This window comes from Morone saxatilis, unplaced genomic scaffold (genome assembly GCF_004916995.1).
Source record: "Morone saxatilis isolate NCDOM2014 unplaced genomic scaffold, NCSU_SB_2.0 Contig12, whole genome shotgun sequence".
In the NCBI taxonomy this organism is placed as follows: domain Eukaryota; kingdom Metazoa; phylum Chordata; class Actinopteri; family Moronidae; genus Morone; species Morone saxatilis.
The window spans coordinates 14996357-15018384 of record NW_023339674.1 but is presented as its reverse complement, the minus strand read 5'-3'; the positions used below and the strand labels follow the sequence as shown (position 1 = coordinate 15018384).

Below are 22028 nucleotides of genomic sequence, written 5' to 3'. Positions count from 1 at the left end.
ACACACACACACACAGCTGTGAATCCTGGGAGACTGACTGCATAACATGCTCAGACCAGGATCGTTTTACAGCAACAGAGAAATCTCCTCCTGCCCAACATCCTGTGAATCTTTTCATATCCAGAACAGCTGATGTATCCAGAATCTCATGTTCAGCACACATATAGTACTGATTTTCTTCCCGTTCTTTCAGTGGTGATACATGAAAAGGTATCTGGAGAGCAGATTTGTCTTAGTGACATTTTATTTTTTTCTCTGGAACCAAAAACAAGATAATGGGGGTCACAATGTGCTGCAGAGATTCAGATTGTCCTGTACCAGGATATGGTGTTTTCAAAGATACCTTATATCCACACTGCTGATTTAGATTAGCTAAAAAAGAAGAATTTTAATTGCCATAGGTCAAGACATGTTTAAATCTAATATGATCTTTACACATTGTAATCTCTTGCAATAGTGCATTGTCACTACACACCTTTCTTGTCTGTGTTGCTTTTTAATGAGATACACGCTGCCAGAAGTTAATTCCCCTCTTTGACTGCATCAATGAAGGTTTTTGAGTAATGCGCTTAAATGTAGACCCATTAAATTAGACTTACATTTGCATACCTTGCTGCTGTGTGCCTTCTTCTCTCTGATGTAGAAGACTCTCAATAATATCCACCAACAACTGAACTCACTGAGACATTACAGGCGATGCCAAAGACTGTGGCACAGAAAGTTCCAGAATAAATTAAAACCATGACATTTGAGCTATGCTAATTAATTGAGGAACACATCTCTATGTAACATAATTACCACCCTGGGGGGGATTACATCATTGTTTAGCCAAACCAGTGAACAACAGGATAAACACCAGTAACAACAAACATCCTTTTCTAAATAACACACCTAGACTGTGCAAACATTTGGCACATTCAGGACGCTGCACACACTCTTCATAATAATTCCTCACTGTCACCAGCCACTGAAAAAAAAAACTACTTCACACTGCTATGAACTGTCCTTGAACCTCAATAACAAACCAATACAACCGAGTGCTACAGAACGTACTGCTCCACCCTGGCTGCACATCCCAGAAGACAAACAAACAACGCCTCCTTGCGATCCTTTTGCCCGGGACTGGCATGCATGCGGACCATGAGACGTGCACGGTTTTCTCCTTACCCTTCCGTTTGTAGAACCACAGCATACAGCTTCGGAACACAGACATGGGAGAGGGCATGGAGGAGGTGAGAGGGGCGGGGGGCCCATGGACTGTGGCTGGTGACCCTCAAGGAGGAGGTGAATGAGGGTGCTGGTGGTGAAGTGTGAGGGGGTTTGGTGTTGGAGGGAGGGGGGGGGGATACAAACGGACAGATGGAAGGACAGAGATGAAGGAAAGGTAGAGGAGGTTAGTTAAAGACCTGGTGAAAAGATAGAATAAAAAAGGGTGTCTGCGGTGAACTGGACTGGACAGCTCCTTGTCAAAAAAAGAGGAAAGAGTTGGCAGGACGGGAGGGGGGCGATGCTGTAGTTGGTAGCCAATCCTGTCCCTATGAAGTGACTGGTAGGAAGACAGCGAACGGCGGCAGCGGTGTAGCAAAGGGCGAACAGCGGCAGCAACCAGAAGAGACCTGAGCTCAGCTTCCAGCTCAGCAGTATTCCCTTATTATTCCCAGAGGCTCAACTGCAGACACACACAAGCAGCAACCTTCCTCCTCAGCCACAGTCGGGAGGACCGAGGGGAGAGAAGAAAAAAAAAAGCCTTACGTGCCTGTTCTGTTCCAGAGGAATCTGTCTACCTTGCAGTGAAACAAATTGTGTTTAACTACAGAGAAACGTGTCAGTCCAACTTCAGAGAGCTTGGAGAGGTTCCACGGGGAAAGGGAGAATAAGCTCAGGATCACACTGTACGCTTTGACATTGTGTAGATGCCTGTGTGCATACGTTTCCTGGCATTAGTGCAGACCAATCCAAGTCTTTAAAAGGCGGGGAGGGAAAGAGGAGTGAGAGAGAGAGAGTGAGAGAGAGAGGAAGAGAGCGAATGAACAGCAGGGATGGATGCTAAAGAGATCACAGAGAAAGGAAGCCGGTGATGGCAGCACACAGAACTGGGGGAAAATGAAAAGTGGGACAGCTTACCTTGGAAATGGAAAGTCTTCTGGTCCACAGTGATGGTGAATGTGCTGTCGTCCTCGTCATCAATGCCGATCACAGCTCCCTGGGCAAACAGAGAGAGAGAGACAGAGAGAGAGAGAGGAAAAAAGGAGGCAGTCAGACAGCGGGACACGTCATACTCTACTTTCCATTTCCATCCTCATGCCCTCCACATGTTCCAGCAGCCTCTGACCGACTCTCTATTTTAAATTACCCACGGTTCGTCTCAGCACCTCACTCTCTCCCCTTCAAAAGCTCCTCTTGCCTTATCATCTGCCTCTTACAATCACTCTGTGTTTCTCCCTAACACACACATCCGAGTGCAGCTTTTTGGAACATGGGAGAGAAGAAGGGAGGGGGCTGAGGGGTGGGGTGGGATTTGGGAGAGCGAAGGAGAAGACAGGCAGTGAAGGGTGGAGAGAAAAAGACTACAGGGACCAGCAGCAAGCAGCCAACAGGAGAACAAGTACTGCAGAGGAACAGCCTGCTGGCTAGCTGGGACGTTAGCTCCTAGCAACAGAAACAGGGTGTGTGACTCATATAGCAAACGTGCAAATAATAAAAACAACAACGACTACAGGGGATGGACAGAATAATATAAACAGCTGCATAATAGTTTGCAGTCCAATACAAAAGCACTCCATGAATCCCAACTTAAGAAAAGTTCATTCATATTTAATTTCAGACACTCAGTAAGTCAATTCCATATGACTCGATGATAAACAAGAAGAGGCTCTTTGCCCACAGAGTGTAGTCAGTTACTTAAACAACTCAAAGAACATGCAGCCTTTTATGTACAGTGCCTTGTTATGTCTTACAGTAATGAGGTTAAACTAATTAATAACACAAGCTCTGAGTGGGATATTCTCAGAAGTGATCCCATGCTTAGTTTTTTTCGGAAAAACCTTCTAACATATCTCGTAGGAAAGCCCCCGATATCAGAGACAGGTCGTATAGTTAGTTGAGGGGAAATTAATGGTTGTATGAATGGGAAACAATACATTGCTCTAACATATATTTGAAGTATTTGTCAGGTATAAAGGCATTTGATTGTGGAAGTAGAATACATTGAACGGTCTTTCACAGGTGGTGATTGCTGCAGAGGGAAATGAAAACCTATTGGATTTTAACACTTAATGCATATCCGGGTCTGCATGAGGAATCCGATTACAACCCCTCTCCATAAACGCTAGTCATGGCTGTAGCTCATGATGGGGATGCATTATACTTCATGACCTTAAATGTCAAGTCATTATTTTTAATATTTTTTAATCCCTGTGATAATGTGCATCTGTTGTCATTTCATTATGTAATGGAATAGCGTTTAACTTTAACTGCATGATCTATGTAGTACGTGTATATAGTGGAGTATAGTATAGTAATGTAGTGTCTCTGCCCTGATCTCTCACCCTGTCTGCTTGAAACCAGACAATATTTTAAACTGCTAAACTGTTTTCTTTGCTCTGTCTAAGAGTCCCAGAGTTTCTTTTGGCTGACCACAAAGTATAGCCTCATAAGTTACCATCAAGTGTTTCAGTGACACACAAAGGTAATGATTTACTGAAGACTATTCCATAATATAATATAATAATCCAACAACCAGTATCAGACATTAGAGGTTATGGCTGCATCGTTATTTCAAACAAGACTAAGCATGCTTGGAATCTGTGGGAAAAATACTTCTCAAAACATTGACAGTCAGCTCAGGATTTCGTACAATACACAATACTATAGGATTTGATAAAAGCACATTTAAAAAATATATTATTTATTCATAAAATCAGTGCTTAGAAGTCTAAAAATGTATTAATTTTTCAATCTATAATGTTTTCATCAATCCTGCGAAGCCAGACACATAAAATAGCCGAAAAATATGTTGTTGTTATTTAATAGAGCTTATTGGACCCATTAACAAAAAAAAAGAAAATGTCATTTACATATAATTTTGTTTTTATATCATATCTGATACATCTGATCAGGTATTTATGACCATTTGATCAATATAACATACAGATTATGAAAGCCAAGGAATTGTTTTAGTTAAAATTGATAATAAAAAGTCCATTATTCTTTAAGAGTCATTGCATCCACACGATTATCAGGGGAGCAGATTGCATACACACACACACACACACACACACACACACACACACAAAAAACACATAAATATCACAATTTCTACTCTAAATACATCTTTTATATTTAAATCTTTAGTTTAATGAAATAATCACATAGTGCAAATGGCATTGTGGTAGGCATAACGGCAGATAGCCGATACAATGACAATCGAGGGATTTACAGATAAATTACCTTTTATACACGCTGCATCATATTTTTATACATTTTTAACACGATTACTAATGTAATACAGTAAATACTCATATTGAAATGAAAATGAAAATATCTGCTGTTAAACACGTTTTTTTCTCGCAAGATGTAAAAAAAAAAAAAAATCACAATGCAAAGTTGTTAAACAACAAAATACAAGTTTAAACCATTGTAATTTACTGGATTTAATTGATAATTTTTCGGCTCCATGATGCATATCATCAATTATAGCAAAAAGTTTTGTCATCTAACTGTGCCCTAACTGAAACCTAACTATGTGTCCACAAATGACACCGGATCCTCTTTTCAGGTAGTTTCAGGAGATACTTCCTCCGTTCAGTGAGATCTACGGGTATTTTTCAGGGTGCTCGCCGATGCTTTTGTCCCGAAAAAGGTGTGGTGGCTTAAAATTAATCTTTCACCGCTGATTCTATAAAAACTCATGAGAAACTTTACCTCCCTGATTTTATATTCAACCATCTAACAAATAACATAAGAGACACTAGATGTGTGGCTGACAGAGACAGGCCGGACAGATACACGTCCTGATGTGGGAATGCTGCTGGGGTTCTTCAAGTTAACAATGTTGGGAATTCAGATGACGGAGAAGAGCCCAGGCCTTCTTTGCACTTTTTCAAAAAGTTGAGGACGGACTAAAAAGGTCAAGTAAGCAGTAAAAACCTAAAGGAGGCACTATGACATTCAAAAGGATTCACCTTTCAACTGCCTCAATAAGGAAAAGAGAAAGAAATATTATCTTGTAAAGTGTTTTTATAATTTGTCAATTCAGGAAAATGTTTAATTGTACGTTTTAGATGTGGCCCTCAGTTGTTCTCTCAGAACGAATACAACACCCTATATTTCCTTTCCTTCTAAGTACTAAAATAGATGCCAAAGTAGGACAACTGCTGCCATCTAGTGGACATTACTCATTACTGAAAACACATTATTAAGGGCAAACACCTCTATTGGGAAGGATTAAGAAGGTGGAGCTATAGAGCTGTGGAGGAAACTAATGACACCTTATGAATTACGCCATCAAATCAGGCCCTTCATAAATCACATGACAACAGCACAATACTGCTACTGTACATACATACATGGGTTGTGTTGCACTGCACTCAATGCCCTGAGCATGTGGAAACTCTTCCAAATCCCTGGTGAAAGCGGGGCCAGCAACCCAGCTAAGCATGCAGCGTACTGAGCATTTAGAGAAACAGCGTTCAAGAACAGGGTGGCCTGCATCGTGAGAATCTTACCCTGAGTCGCACACAGCCTCTTCTGGATCCTCGCATCATCTTGTCCTTTGACTGTAAACCACAAACAGAACAAATCAGGGATTAATACAGTCAGTATGCAGGGCAGAGTAGGCTTGATATTTTTAACCTGCGTTAGATGGTGCAAGAGGAAATAATAATAGCACTGTTTCACTGTAGATATTTTGAAATGTCACAGCAGAAAAAGGAGAGGTGTTCAAACGAACGATGGGCTGCTTTGGTTTCAGGATCTTGACATCGTTCTTACTGGCTCACTCTCACGTGGCTTTCTAGGACACTTGAGTAGGACGGAGCAAGCATTAATGTTATGAGTAATTATTAGTAACCTGAAGTTGTTTTGGTTAAGTTGGGAACATTTAACACAAGTCACTATGAGGAGATTATAACCAACCAGCTCCATATTATTATTATTAAGGCTAACTGCATAAACTACACATTCAGGCTGTCCTGTATGTCGTCGGTCTATTAATATCTCTGAGCGATTTGATCTAGCTATAGTCCCAGAGTCCCTGCTCTTAATAAAACTTCAGAGAGACAAACTGAGTAAAATTGGGACTAAAATCCAGCACTGGATGAAGGCAGCGGAGTCGTATCACATGAACTCAAATCTGACTCAAACTACAATTTAACTTACTGTTAATGAATGCTTTATAATGCTAACTTTATGATGTAAAACCCTTTTTCACTAGAACAACTTGATACATTTTGTTGCACATCAGATTAGGGCTGTAACTACCATTGTTTTTTTTTTTTTCATGATGAATCCTTCTGTTTATAAAATATATGTAATACAGTTATATGTTATAAATATATATTATATATTGCCTAACACAATATCTCAAGCTGGACATGACATTCAAATTGTCTGTTTTGTCAGATCGACAGTGCAGAAATCAAAGATATTAAATATATACAATCATAAGCATGAATCTGAAACCAGCACATGGTTGGTATTTGTTGTCAATCATCATCAAAAACTGTTTTAGCTCTAAAACCGACACTGCTTCTTGGCTCTTGTTCTGCATTGATTTGATATCCAGATTCAGCACTTTCTCTCCAGACTACAGTCGGACACAAGTAAACGGACTTGTTGCCACCTCTTGATCAGTGGGGCTTTGCCTTGAAATGGACAATAACTACAGGTTTATTCTCACACTTTACCAGGACACCACATGTCGACCATCACAGTAACTTTCATGCGGTTATCTAAACAATGCCTCAGTCAGGGCTCAGGCTAGTGTCTGCCACTGAGTCCCTGGTTTCCTTTGAGACCATGTAGTTATTGACAAACTAGTCCTGCAGCTACTGACTATTGCACAAGTAACTAACTTAGCTCAGATAAATTAAGGGCTTTGACGACCCAGTCAACTTTCTGAGAGGATTGAACAGCTCTTAGTTGTTATCTTCCCTACAGCTTGTTTCACTAACAGTAACACTGACAGTTTCTTGTCTGGTTTACTCTCGGCATTAGTTAGTAATGAGATTACAGTGAATCCCCTGCCGTAGGATTTATCAGAAGTGTAAGTAACGTTAACCAAGCAGCCACTGTCTCCTGCCGCGGTGTCTTGTTAGCTATCTGGCTAGCAAACCAGCGAATGTCGGACTCCTATTTAACCAGCGGGGACACATGTCGTCTCGACAACACACATAAATCTGTCTCTCTCTCACATGAAGCGAAGAACTTTTTTTTTTTTTACAACAACGTTTTCGACGAGTCTGTGTATTTCGGCTTTTTGCCCAGCAAGCTAACTAGCAACATTAGCGGAAGTGTGGAAAAAATACCGCCACCCCATTGGTCAGTCGGTCTCCGAGGGCCGTTGCTATTGGCCAACGTGAGGATCCGTCACCAAGGAGACTCGCCTCTTTGTGCCAGCTGAGACTCCCAACTCCTGACAAACACAAGGCCTTTCTCCCACTGAGGTCTGACCACCAGCGACAACTTCTGCAGCCTCACCCTGGGGCTGCACCAGGTTGCCGTCTACAAACCAAGGGCACGAACGTACCGTGTAGTATGACAGTAAGCCGGCGTTGTAGTCCAAAACGAACCAACGATACTGCCAACCTTTCATAACGTTAGTCCACTTGCTTAGCGGCCCCTCCATGATGGACGCCATCTTTACAATAGGCTACGGTTGGGGAGGAGTCGGATAAGGTGTGGGCCGGCGTCACTGAGGGGAGGAGAGGAGGAGAGGAGGAGGGGAGGAGAGGAGGAGGAGGGGAGGACCATGGGACCATGGGTGCAGATCCCGGGGGGGATTTCAATTTCTGAAAAACATGAATTGTCCCCCCCCAATAAAAATACCCTAAATTATTCAAAATTGAACAAATGTTTTTTCAGACTTCACATTCTTCACATTTTAGATTCACATCTAAAAAGAAATGATTGAAATGTTGGAACAAATAATGTTTGAGTCAATTGTGTTGTGTTTATTGTGTCTTAACTTGTTTTTTTTTTTAGCTGTTTACCAGCATGACTGATTGTAAAAACTTGATAGTTAGTTACACAATTGGGTTAAGGGTTATATTTTCTGAATATTATCCATATAGTTTGATCATGCATAAGTAGTCCCATACAACTGGGAAAGGGAAAGATGGTGAGAGAATTGGAGGATTGGGAGGGTTCGGAGGGGGCGAAAGATAGACATGAGAGACATTTCATGCCTGAGCCTTAAAATATATTATTTATAATATCAGTTAGCAAGCAGTGAATAGCGCCTGTTGGCTGTTTAGGAAGTAAATTGGTTCTGTGCAGTACTTTTTTGATGATTGCGAGCCTCTCGAAGTTTGTGTTTATGGTGGGCATGGTAATGTTGCATCGGGAAAAAAAAAAAATCTTTTGTGTCCCCCAATCATGGACAATCGGATCTGCCCACCCCTGGGTGGACGGTAAGGGCGGTAAGGGTAGGATGGTACAAACTACATTACATAATTAAACTAAAAAATTAAAACCTGACCTTAAACAGAATCAAAAATAAGCATAAGATAAGGATAAATAAAGTATTATGTATGTATATATTATAAATTCAGTATAATAAATTACGTAGTAAATAAAATTGAAACAGTAACGTGGCAAATAGAGTGAGTTGCAAGTGGATAACGTGGCAAAATATTTGTCGAATACGGTACATTTGGTCCATTTCTATTTGTCTATTGCTAAATGTCATTGTCCTCCTGGCTTTACTGAGAGTTTGTTGGTTAGTCTGATGGCCGGGGACCGAAGTTTTTTGTGTCTGTTGGTGGGCTGAACTGGGAAAACAGCCGTGGGCGCTGAACAATCCCTGCTGGGGTGGGTGTTTGTGCAGAGGGTGGTGGGCCGTTGTCCAGTTAATGGACAGCGTTTGTCCAGGTTGATGGGAGAAGTTTCGACCTTTACTGTAAAATACTACTGTTGCAAGTAAAAGCCATGCATTGAAAATGTGACTTTAGTAAAAGTATGAATGTATGATCATGAAAATGTACTTAGTATACCAAATGTGGGGAAATGTCTCCCAAAACATTTTTGTTATACTGTTATATATTATAACATGAGATTATTATTACTCATGCTTAATATAAGTAGTTTCTGGGTTGTAGTGAGGTGGAGCTATTTTTTTTTAATATTAAGGGTGCAACTAATATTATTTTCATTAGGCTGATTATTTTATCAATGAACAGACTGATTGTTTGGTTTGTAAAGAAGATAGTGAGAAATGCTGTCACAAGTTCTCCAGAGTCACATATTCACAATGTCTTGTTTTGTTCAACCAATAGTTCCCAAATTATTAAAAGTGCAGTAGCAGTAGAAAGTGTAATGAAGAGAAAAGACTCACGTAATTACATTAAATGTGTACTTAAGTACTTGAGTAATTACTTACTTCAACATGACCATGGTCATGTTAAATGTTGTAGAGTATTATTGAGTAAAGTATATATCCATAAAGATTCTTCCATTACAATGACCAACTACCTGCCATTCCGTAATTAAGTGCAGAAGTATAAGCAATAAAATGTACATGAAGTATCAAAACTAACTTTGTCTGTCAGTGTTATATTATTATATTATTGGATCATTATTATATATTAAAGCAAACACGTAAGCACAATAGTTATACTATATACTTTAATGTTGTAGTTATACTTTATATACTGTTGAGTTGAATCTGTAATAATCATATTTTATTAATTGGTCATGTTTTCCATGTAAATTAGTGACTACAACTATAAAACAAATGTAGTGGAGTTAAAAAGTATAAAGGAGCATCAAATGGAAATATTCAAGTACAATAGACCTTAAAATTGTAATTAAGTACAGTACTTGAGGAAATGGATTTAGTTACTTTCTCTCATCCAAGTACTCACCAGGCCCAACCCTGCTTATCGGATTAGTTCAGCAAGATGAGGCCAAAGTTTACAGCGCCTGGTATTCCCAGGCAGCCAGACTTAGTTACTTTCTAACACTAGATATATTAGCTACTGTCAACTTTTCCTCCCACTGTACTCATTCTGTAATTTTACAGGATTGATTGATTGATTGATTGATTGCTTTATATTTATAGCATTTTTTATTATAGCAACATTTTATATTTGTTGTGAATACCTTTTGGTTTTGGATTGTTGGTCAGATAAAACAAGGTATTTGATATGTCAGTTTGGGCTTTGGGAAATTGTTAGGCGCATTTGTTTTCACTTTATTGATCTAAGGGATTACCTTATTATAACAAGAAAATTATCAGCAGATTAATTGGTAAGGAAATAATTGTTAAGACATTTTTTCTTCAGGTGAACATCACCACAAATATTCTGTCTGCTTATTCCTGTGCTCCACTAAAGCTGCTGTACTTATAGGGTGGATTAAAAATGATGATGAATGAAGATGTTTCTGATGAAAACAATCTGGATGTCTTGTATATCATGAATACACTGTAATGCAGTGTGGGGTTTTTCATCTTTTTGAGGTGTAGACTAGAATTTATAATAAGTTAACTGAACACATGGATGCTTTTATAATTGTTTTTAAATTAGAGGAAGACAAACAACCAAAAATGAAACAGTATTCATCAATATCTTTATTATTTACAATAGGCTTAACACTGATAAGCAAAACTTCACAGTAATATAACGTGAGCTTTAAATAAAAAAAAAACAAAAACACAAAATATATATTTTGTACAATAAAAAAGTTAATGTTAACATCTCTGCCATTTTTTCATCCCTGTTTAGATTCACATATTCCATTATTGTGTGTGTTGGTTTACATTGCACTCGTACAACTGAAGAAGTGGCCTTTGGTATAATGATGTGTACACACGTTCTCCAGAGCTGTTCTCCAAAACAGGGAGACAGAAGGGAAAAAACAGATATACAGGATAAATGCAGACAACATAAAGAAAGACAATGCAGAAGACTGATAATGAGAATAAGCAGAAATTTGTGTTCAACAGCATCGCATCAGATATCAGATTCGAGGGAAAAAACATCGGTACCAAATGAATTTACTGACATTGTAATCATTTATTGAATTTCTACATGATTTATTTCTTTAAAAAAAAAATAATAATAATAATAGTCCAGACTGGAAATGTGTTTGACTCTGGAAGGTTATATATCACTCTTTGATAAGGCTTTTTGTGAAACCTGCTCCATAGAGATACACTAAAAATCAACAGAAAATGAACAGGCAAAGAGGCCAGACTGGTGCTTGACAAAAAATTGACAACAATTTTAGACAAAACTATTGATGTGGTCAGAGTATGAGACAACAGAGCAGCTTGGGTTTAGTGCAGCAGACTCGTATGTGTCATTTAACCAGGTGTGGCTGCACTAACAGTGTAAATGGCCACTAATAAATGGCATTAGTAACTGAGCATCTAGATACATAATCTTAATAGACAAAGTGCACCGTTTCGGTTTCAAGTTTGCATCTGACCATTAAACCTCCGAATGACAGAAATGCATGCTGTAGTGATATTTTCACTTTCATTTATCGCAATCTCATGGCAAAGTAAAGACACGTAAATGTGTTAATGATGGACTTTGACGTTGCCATGCCTGTTGCAGTGATAGTGTACTGTACATAAATTATTTGTTCACAAAAAGGCACCAAGAATCATACAAAAAAAAAAGATGGCTATTTTTCATCCATGTTATTTGAAACTCACAGTGAATTATAAATGAATCATCAGTTTGTCTCAAAGGATCCTGTTTGGCAAGAAATTGGACATTTATACTGACACATAATAGCATGAAATGATATGAATGCACCACAAAACAAGTTGACAAAAACTTTTACTTGGCAATCCATCAAGTGTCAATAACAGACATTTTGAAAGTGTTATGGACCTGCAGTGTTTACAGATTAGATTTTGTAGTATTCGTATCCAACATGTGTCAATGAGCTGATGTGTCTGAGGCCTTATCCAGTGTACATTAAGAGGTGAGCCAAAGTAAAGAAAATAAAAAAATATCTGAGTTGTGTGTGTGCACTGTACAGTTTTTGTTTGTGCTAAAAAAACAAAAAAACAGAGCAGCTTTTTCTGGACTTAATTTTTTAGTGTGACCAAAATTTAAAGTATGGGCAAATAAAAATTACAATAAATAAAAAAAGAATGGCACCTTAAGAGTTTAAAGAGTCATGCAGATGAACATTCGACCGGGTTCAAAACGGAAGAATAATACATTCATAAAGCAGATATTCAGATCTGGGTGGATGAGCCTCAGTCTCGCAATACATCTCTTCAGTCAAAAACATTGCTCTTTATGCTGTAACCACACATAAATCTTTTGTTTCCTGGATATGAAATAAATCAAATATTTACATAACTTTTCTCTCAAAATAGGTCTGTGCTTTTAATAAAAAAAAAAAAAAAAAACAGGAATAATTTAAAATTCAAGTTCATACATAGACATTCTAAAAAGCATTTTTCTTTGAACCAAATAATGTACAAATCGCTCATGTGCTGAAGACATACTGCAGTTTGTTTGTTGAGAGATCAGTACTGTGTGATTAGTGTAAAGTAGGTCTCTGCATTTCGCAGTGTTCATACATTGAAGAATTTGAGGCACTGAGGCCACGACAAGGCTACAGGGAATCCAGCACTGTCCATACTCAGAAGGACACTTATAGAAATACTGTCCCAATTCACCTCCTCATGCGCTACCCTGTGCCCTCCCTCTCCTCGCTCCACTCTTTTACGCTCAATCATACAAGGAAGAAATGTAAGTGTGCAAGAATAACTGGACATAAATATTGAAATGCTTTAGGGGACTGGGGATTTTTCCCCCCCATTTATGTGGCACTGTGTTAAGGTGTGAACACCAGTCACGTCACTGAAGCGACACAATTGCTGTGCATATGATAAAGACACCCCACATTCATTTATTATGTTCTAGTGTTGTGGGAAATAAACAAAATAGATTCGTATAAATCTTTCTTTTAGATTTGATAAGCCTATTTGGTATTACTGAAACGTAAACCTAAACGTTTCACTTGAGCTTATTTACACGCAACTTTTAATGATGTAAGTGATCCCTTCAGTCTTTTCTTAACGGTCTCACCTTGTGTGGACACGTGGGAATGTCAGCATCAAAACAGTTGATAAATCTTTAGAGATTACGCTCAACAAAAAGGCTTTAATCCGATAGCAACAAAAGAAGAAGTTATAATTTTATCGCATTTGTCCACCTACCCTAAAAATGTCTGTAGCAATCTATGAACAAGTGTTAAATTGAGACCCCGAAACCTTGAATTATATTGAATCCTGATGTTGATGTTATTTCCGATACTTTAGAATATAATGGCTTACAAAATGGCTTACAGTCACACTCAGTTCCCCAGACACTGAGCAAAATTCTCTACTGTGAAACACAGCACACCCAACTGATGATTCACGCATTTGTGAAACACTGTTGGAGCTTAGTCAGTGAAAACAGTTGTCTAGTATTCTCAGTAAGGCTGGGCACAACCACCACCATTCTCGCTCAGTATGTGACAGACTGACAGATAAGCACAGTGAGACCTACTCTCTGGGCTGGCTACACACAGCTGATACACTCGACATTCATTTAACAAAGAGGCCTTTATTGAGGCCGGGTTGAGACATGGGGCTAAACATTTCTGTTTGGTATAAACATTTCTCAATATGTACAGGTCAGAGCAAAATTAGTGTCCACACTGGCATTTTATGAAACGGTTGTTTGTAAACAATAAAAAGATTACATTTTTGTAGTGATTTCTCTGAGGTACTTAAGAGATTCTTCTCATTTTGTCCCCCAAAAAGGTGTCAATAGAACCAGAAACATAAAAAAAGGGAATATAAGCGATCTGTCGGGTAGTCAGAGGAGACAGTTGGTGTCACAGTGGCTACCTCTGTACTACGTCCCTAATCTCTTTAATACAGCTGTGCAGGTTGTCCAGTACAGTGTTGGGTCCGACGCTGCTCAGCCCTCCACCTCCCGAGGACGAGGCCCTCAGTTCCTGCAGGCTGAGCTCCAGCTTCCCCACTGCCTCTCGGAAGGCAAATTTGTTCCTCATCTGAGGGATGCAGTCCACATAACCTGAGCAGTAGTCTAGCAGCTGGTGGCCAGCATCCAGCACCTGGCTGCTGGCGGGGCTTTCGGAGCTGGCGTGGAGGGCGCTGCTCAGGCACTCAGCGCTCTCCAGCAGGGCTTCGCGACTCACCCGCTCCAGGGGCACCCTCTCTGCTTGTTGCCTGGTCCGCCGAAGTGCCACTTTGGAACCAGCTGCGTGTGAGGAGGAGGAGGCGGTGGTGGTGGCTCCATTGGCCATTTTGGTGGGAGTTGTGTTGGTGGTGGCGGAGCAAGACGAGGAAAAGGAGGAAGATGCAGGAGGCACTTGTGGTGGTGGCACTGACGGTCTGCCCGTCGTCGCTCCTCCTGACATTCGCCCTGACCTGTGGCCTTTCAATGTGTCTCCGTTTACTTCCACAGGTGCTCCTCCTACCTGCTCCTCTCCGTCGCCGCTGTAGGAGTGCTGTAGGCTGCGCAGAGTGGGAGGGGGAGGGGGAGCACACTTGGGTTTTACAAGCCGCGGCCTGTCCCGGTCTGCTTGGTGCTCAGACAGCAGTTTGAAGCGGTTCCCCTGAGAGTCAAGCCCGACCAGGTGCACGTCAGCTGGGCTGTGCTTCAGCGTGGGGGAGATCAGGACTGGGACTTTGTGGTTGTGAGTTGGTGCACCTGTTGCAGCTGTTGGAGCACTCGAACTAGAAGTCTTAGAGGGAGATGACCAACTCTGCTGCCTGTCTAGTCCTCCCCCGCTCTCCTCTCTACCCTCCCTGGCCGATTCCCCCACCTCCCCCCCAACTCCTGGTGCCCTCACCCCTGCAGCAGAGCCCCGGGGTAGTAGCTTGGCTTTGGGCCTTTCCCTGATCTGTGCAGTCCCCTCATCCATCCTCCTCAGCAGAGTTTCTGAGGGCCGTGCAGCCCCGTTCTCTGGCTGCGACGTTGTGGAGGCAGTCCTCTCTAGAGGGGGTTTAGCACTGCGGTTCCTGGGTAAAGTCAGAGCCATGCGCTCCAGGTCTGGCAGCCCAGCAGACATCGAGGAGGTAGAATTGGACCTAGGGAAGGGTTTAGACCCACCAGCTATACTTCCACCATCCTCTGAAGAGGTTGTCTTTCCTGTCCGTAGTCCCAGGGTCTTTTTTATGAGTCTAGGGGTGAAAAAACCAGCCAACCCACCCCAACTGCTGCCACTTGTCACCTGTGAACCGATGCCCCCACTAGAGGGTTTCTGTCCAAAAGCAGCCCCACAGCAGCGTGACTGACCCTGGGTGGGTTCCCCATGGGAGTGGGAGGGAGAGGCAGAGAACCCACTAAGACTGTCTGACTGGGGTAGGGGAGGAGGAGCGCTGAAATCAGCGGTAGGCTCGTATTTCTTGTGAGGCTGCGTTTCCATCTCTCGGAAAGAACTGCTCCTCTTGGGTGGCGTCGGGAGGTTCTGTTGGAGCTGAGAGGATGGTGAGGAGGAGGAAGATGAGGAAGATTTCTTCTTTATGAAGGAGCTAAAGAAGCCAGTCTTGCGGTCTCGCGTAAATGTGCCCATATCCTGTGCATCCTCTAAAAGGCTGGCCGGAGATTTATCTCGTGACTGCTGTTTTCTAGGCAAAGCCGGGGAGCTGCCTGATCGGCCGTCCCCTCCGAACAAAGTAGAAGCCCAGCCTAGAAAGAGAAGAGAGGAGTTTATTACCACAAAGCTGGGCTGAACACACACAGCAACACATCTATATTTATTTAAAGGTTGCCTAATATCTCGCAAGAAACAGGTAAATAAAATACAGCTCTGAATTCTTTTAATCCTTCATTGTGTATGCCTATACATTAATGTCACTCATTCTAACAGAGTGCTGTTGTGGTAAGATGGACTATTCCCTCTCTCTCTCTCTTAAAGCTGTTCTTTCCTCCTTGGGGAGTAAGAAGGAGGAAGAAGCACTTCAGAAAAAAAGGGATGGAACATTTGGAGGCCTTGAGCATGCACACACTAATTCAATGATTTACAAGTTGCTCTTGTAAAAGACAGGATAATAAATACACTTCTGGGACTTGCTGATAACACATGCCAAATGGAAACTCCCCAACCTGTGTTACTAGGAGGGATGTTGCGTAACTTTGCTCAAAGAGGTACATACATTTTTCATAGTTCTTCTGGCTTTTAAATCAATAGAGAATGGTGCACAATTTTCTCTAACTAGGAAATGAATTAGGACTAATCCATCAATTTATGCGAGGTGAATAATGGCACCGATGATTCACTCACACAGTATTTCTTAATGGCATGGTTCTCTCTTCATCAATAGCATTTGCACGCAAATATAAATGCAAACAAACAAGAAATATTAACACAACTTAAATGTGAACATAAAGATGCTGACTGTGGTTTAAGACTTTGTAGTTTCATTACTATCAAATGTACACTTGGTGATGTGTCATAAGAATTTTGTTTTGTGCTTTATGACATTGTGAAACATTCTGCCTGTTTACACAGTTTATTGGATTTCTGACTTAAATAAGCGATTGTTCATTTTATTGGAAAATACTTATGTTCATGGACAGAAACATTAAAATAAAATAAAAATAAAAATGGCCACAGTGGCAGAACAAGGTGGAAAATAATGCAGACAAAGACAGACTGTCTTCTTTACACATCAGGTAAACACACAAATGGAACAAATTTTTATTTTCAATATAAAACAAATAAATCAATAACAAACAAGACAAGACAAACGACAGACAATGTTGTGGAGATTTAATATTAGGGTTAGCAAATATGAATACATGATGTGTTACCAAGTATTGATTGGGATGTGGGAATAGCAATGCAACAAATAGGACAAGACATAATATGAGCATGATCTTCATTCATCACAGATAACAAATAGTTTCCATATATGTATGTGAGAAGCAATGGAACAATGGTTCAATATATCTAGTATACTTCTGGTTGACTTAAAGTGACTCCATGGATCACAAAATAGGTTAATGCTAAAAAGGTTAATGGAAGGTTAATGCTTAAATGTTTATTGTTATGTACTGTGCATGGGACTAGTGTATTCTGGGATAGGGAGATGTCAGTAAAACTAGACATGATAAAGTATTCAATCAATATAATAGATGTAGACTGAGTCTAGTATGATCGCATGTTCTTTGAGATAGTGGAGGACTGTTCTATTGAATGTAAAGTCTCACATTAATCCCTCAGTACTACATGATGTTGGTAAAGATGGCGGACACTTCAGTATTTCTACAGTTTTCTTTTATATTTTATGTTGTTGTACAATAATTATTTTAGTTTTTGTGGAATATATCTCTATCTTGTAAGTGTTTATACTTTATGGTTCTATTATACTTAAAAAATATAAATAAAATAAAATACTTTTCACTAAAATTCTCAAGTGCTGATGCAGTTATAATTCTAGGCCAATGTATGGGGACTATGTTAGGCTGTGCAGACAGCACTGGATGATCGACCGATCGCAAGATGGCTAGTCGGGAAGGAAAATGGCGGCCCTTCTTTTCAGGCGGCGGGCTTGGCGGCGCTGAAGTTGACTCTGTGACTCAGGGTCCGCTGGAATACCTGCAGAATCATAATGTGGTGCATCTGACTGGTCGGTAGTAAGGGAGGCATGTCTGGCTGTACCTGAGTGACTGTGCGTGCTGTGGTCAGATCGTCCGTCGAGTCCACCCTCAATGTTTTCCTTGTTTTCTGTGTGCTTGTGGAGTGTGCGAGATTTGGAAGGCAACAGGGGCATGTCGTGACTGAAAGAGTGCAGTGGTCCACAGTGACCAGAGGAGGCCGTCTTACAGAGCTCCTCTGCTACCTCTGCAATGTACATCAAAGTTTAAAAAAAATCTATTAGAAGGCATACATGCATGCATACATACATACATACATACATATATACATACGCTGACCATATAAACCTACATACTACTACTGTAAATGACATTAAATAATTTGTCATACTTTTGCTGTGTGGTCAGGTATAAACCTTTTCAATTCCCCACTTCTATTACTTCTTCTTTTACTACCCATATTTTATTACACTTTGCAACTCCAGTGACACTGTTTCTTAACAAGGATTAATAAAGTTTCAACTGATATAAGACTTTAGAGCTGTCTTTCAAAGAAGCCAGATTGAACACCTAAAACTAGATTTAAAAAAAAGTCAGAGTTCTGAATGAGTCTGTTGTTTAGTTAGCCAGCTTAATCACTGCAGTGATTTTAGAAGCTTTATGAAATCAGGTTTTGAGCAGTACAAAAGACAGACAGTTGAACTCCATGCCAGCTGAGGATAAGCTACACGTTGCTGTACCTTCAGAGATGCTGGAGTCATGAAACATTGTTTCAAAGGCTTGGTGGATCTCTGCAAATGAAGGCCGGTCTAATGGGCTCCACTGCCAACCTGGTAGAAAGACAAAAAGTTATGTTAATACAGGAAAGTACTGTATTTGACAACTATATAGGACTAAGAACTAAGGAAAGATTAAACTTTTTCAAACCAATGCCGTCAACCTCTGTTTATGTCTTCCCACTGTAGTGCAACCACTTGGTGAGTAAGTAAGATGTAGGTAAGGTAGCCACTACTCACATGCTCTCATGAGTTCATAGACTTTGGGTGGGCATCCCTCAGGCTGTTCCATCCGGTAACCTTTCTCAAGGAGGTCATAGACCTGAGACAGATCGATTCCAGGGTATGGAGACATACCATAGGTGGCAATTTCCCAAAGCAGCACCCCGAATGCTGTAAGAAAGGCATTTTTAGAGGCTCAAACATAGGAATTTGGAAATAAGCTACGAGAGAAAAATCAACACTTAGTATGAATGTATGCACATGTATTGCTCACCCCAGACATCAGACTTGATGGAGAAGGTGTTGTATGCAAGACTCTCTGGTGCAGTCCATTTGATGGGGAACTTGGCCCCAGCATGGGCAGTGTAGGTGTCACCAGTCATCAACCTGCTCAGGCCAAAGTCTGCAACCTTCACGACGTGATTCTCCCCAACCAGGCAGTTCCTTGCTGCAAGATCCCTGAGAGAGGGATAGTGAACCAAGCACATGGGAGGGAGATAGAGAGGAAGAGGGGGCAATCAAGGTGGGAAAGAGAGCGATTAGACTACTTTGAGATATTGGGTGGATAGAATGTACGAACAAACAAAACTAGACCATCTCTTTACCTGTGTATGAAGTTCTTTTTCTCTAGGTATTCCATGGCAGAGGAGATCTGTGTGGCCATGTACAGCAGCACCACAGCGTTCACTTCCTCCTTGTCACAATCTCTCAAGTAGTCCAGCAGGTTGCCGTGTGGCATGTACTCTGTCACAATGTAGAATGGAGGCTCCAGCGTACACACACCTGTGAGAGAGGCAGTGGTTAGACTACACGTGGATGCAAAGAAAAATCACGGTCAGAATGTATTGGTATAAATATTATAAATTTTTACATAAAAAAAACAACAAAAGGTTCATCAATAAAATAGTGGTGTTCATAAATACTGACCTAGTAGCTGAACTAGGTTTGGGTGTTTAACCTCCTTCATAACTGCTGCTTCTTTCAGAAATTCTTCAACTTCCATGGTGTCCTCCTGTCATTACAGAAAAAGGACAAAGGCAAAAGGAAAAGGAAAAAAAAATTTATCAGTGGGTTGGACAGACAGAACAGCAGGGAACATGTAACATACAATATCTTAAGCAATAACCACATGTAATACCAAAATCCACCTGCAGGTGGTGATCTAAAACCATCGTTTTGCCCATGCCCTATCACTACAGATCATTGACAGTATGCTACAGATACAAAGGTTCTAAGTTAAGAAAAACAGGATATTTTTACAATTCAGCTGTCGACAATAAATAAATTAAATAACGACAAGAGGACCTTCTTACCTTGAGTGTCTTGACAGCTACCGTGAGGTTGTACTTTTTCCACACCCCCACGTACACCTCCCCATACTGGCCTCCTCCCAGCTTGTGCTTCATGGTGATGTCTGTGCGCTCCATCTCCCACTTGTCATGGATGGGTGACACTCCGTACACTGTGGGTTTGTTGCATTTGGGTGCTGGGTAGTGCAGGGTGGTGACCAGGCCATCAGCTACGGTGGAGTGGTGGTGGACCAGCTCGGCGAGAGTGGCAAAACGGCTCTCAGACGTCACATACACCTGAGGACGGGGAGGTGGGTGAGGATGAAGAGATAGAGGAACAGAGTTAGTAAATGCTGTCAAAGTCCTAACACCAACTACAGCACAAAAGCTACACAGCTGGACTCTTACTTCACTCTACTAAACTCTACCTTTCCATCAGAGGCTGTGTTGATCCTGTAGTGGTAGACTCTGCCCTCATAGCGGAGAGAAATTGACAGCTGTCCGGGACTGCTCTCACTTTCCCGGACCAGGAAACTGCCATTAATGAGGGATGAGAGCAGGTACTCTGCGGCGCTGCGTGACACGGGTCCATGGTACCAGCTATGCTTCTCCAGACTGTTGACTGGTGTGATGTAGTTGGAGGGTACCCAACCCTGGCCGTTCTTTGAGCGCACTTCACTCCACTCTCCATTCTGGTTGTAGCCCAGCACACGCAGCTTCTCACCTGGACATAGGAGGGGCAGCTTGTAAGACTTGATCTAATGGTGATATAATCAGTGGCAGAATGGCCTGATGGTTAAAAAGATGAATGAGTGTACTGCTAAAGTGTCCTTACAAAAGGAGACTATAGCTCATCAGTACTTATTCAAAACCTCACCGACGTAGAATGAAATTTCTCATCAGCTCACTGCTTTGGCCATAACGCCTTAATAACTGGTCACATACAGGAGAGAGGAGTCATGGATACGACATGCCTCTCACTGAAACTACATCAAAAGCTATGGAACAATGATAGGGTTGGGTAAACTGCATATCTGTCATACAGGGCTAGGCAAAGCCAGGCATGTAGTGACTTGGTCTGTTGCCTCTGTCTGTTTCTGACGCAATTGCGGGAGAGTCGATGGAGCAGAGCGGGTGATTTGCTGGAGGCTGGAGGAGGGAGGTAGCTACCGGTACAACAAACACTGGGTGAAGAAGTGGTCATTCCTGCAAGTCTGATGGAGGATTGGACATAGAAAAGGGGAAGATGAAAGAAAAGGAAGAGGGCAGTGACGCTCAGTTGGCCCAGGGAGGGAGGCAGAAGTGTCAGTCTATCTACCTCGGCACTTCCACCACCCATTTTCTTCACTGCTTTTTTCTCTCTCTACACTTTATCTCTCCCTCCATTCAGACTCAAAGTTTTGCACACAAAACATCCCATAACCACTTCTTTCCGCAACTCTGATGTCCATGTGGTATGTTTCCCTTGAGTGGGCGCCCAGACTAAAAAAAAAAAAAACTACGCAAAGGGCTGCGTTGGTGTAGGCGTGTTGCTTCAAATACCGGTGAGACAATTACATTTTATCCAGGTGGAGTAACAGATTAATGCATTTAAAAGGATTATCAGATGCCAAAACACTGCAAAGCAGTAGCACCCTCACAGACAGGATTACATAACTGGAAAGTTATCAAGGTGGCAACTGTTTGATCTTTTGTAGTTAGGTAAACAGTGGAAATACACTGTTCAAATGACAAAATTATCCACCAGGAACGTGAGCCTGCATGTATTTGGCTGGTTACAGCAGCATTATGCCCAATGATGACGTGCTACAGCACAATTTGATGCCAGATTCCAATTTTCTTTTTACCTGGTGACCCTGTGTTCTTTACCAAATTGTGCTGCTGGCCAGGTCTCACTGAAATGTATTTGGTGATTGTTGTTGTTGTTGTTTTTT

The 22028-nt window shown here is 41.2% G+C and overlaps 2 protein-coding genes across 7 annotated transcripts in view; both read right to left on the bottom strand.

The window, feature by feature from the left end:
- osbpl9 (oxysterol binding protein-like 9) overlaps window positions 1-7881 on the bottom strand; it is a 29212-nt gene extending 21331 nt beyond the window's left edge. For 2 of the 3 annotated variants that reach the window (XM_035653284.1, XM_035653285.1), the window contains exons 1-3: window positions 7748-7881; window positions 5727-5777; window positions 2125-2203 (exon numbers count right to left, since the gene is read on the bottom strand). In XM_035653284.1, coding sequence (XP_035509177.1) covers window positions 2125-2203; window positions 5727-5777; window positions 7748-7858 — 241 coding nt within the window. In that variant the 5' untranslated portion in view covers window positions 7859-7881. Of the gene's footprint in view, window positions 1-1167; window positions 1298-2124; window positions 2204-5726; window positions 5778-7747 lie in introns of those variants that run through there. The other variant, XM_035653286.1, reaches the window with a different exon arrangement.
- Window positions 7882-10771: 2890 nt separating this feature from the next.
- abl2 (c-abl oncogene 2, non-receptor tyrosine kinase) overlaps window positions 10772-22028 on the bottom strand; it is a 29189-nt gene continuing 17932 nt past the window's right edge. For all 4 annotated transcript variants that reach the window (XM_035653412.1, XM_035653411.1, XM_035653415.1 and 1 more), the window contains exons 3-11: window positions 20523-20818; window positions 20119-20391; window positions 19733-19817; window positions 19411-19588; window positions 19080-19264; window positions 18824-18976; window positions 18548-18637; window positions 17872-18054; window positions 10772-15896 (exon numbers count right to left, since the gene is read on the bottom strand). In XM_035653412.1, the coding sequence (XP_035509305.1) occupies window positions 14083-15896; window positions 17872-18054; window positions 18548-18637; window positions 18824-18976; window positions 19080-19264; window positions 19411-19588; window positions 19733-19817; window positions 20119-20391; window positions 20523-20818 (3257 nt within the window). In that variant the 3' untranslated portion in view covers window positions 10772-14082. The remainder of the gene's footprint in view (window positions 15897-17871; window positions 18055-18547; window positions 18638-18823; window positions 18977-19079; window positions 19265-19410; window positions 19589-19732; window positions 19818-20118; window positions 20392-20522; window positions 20819-22028) is intronic.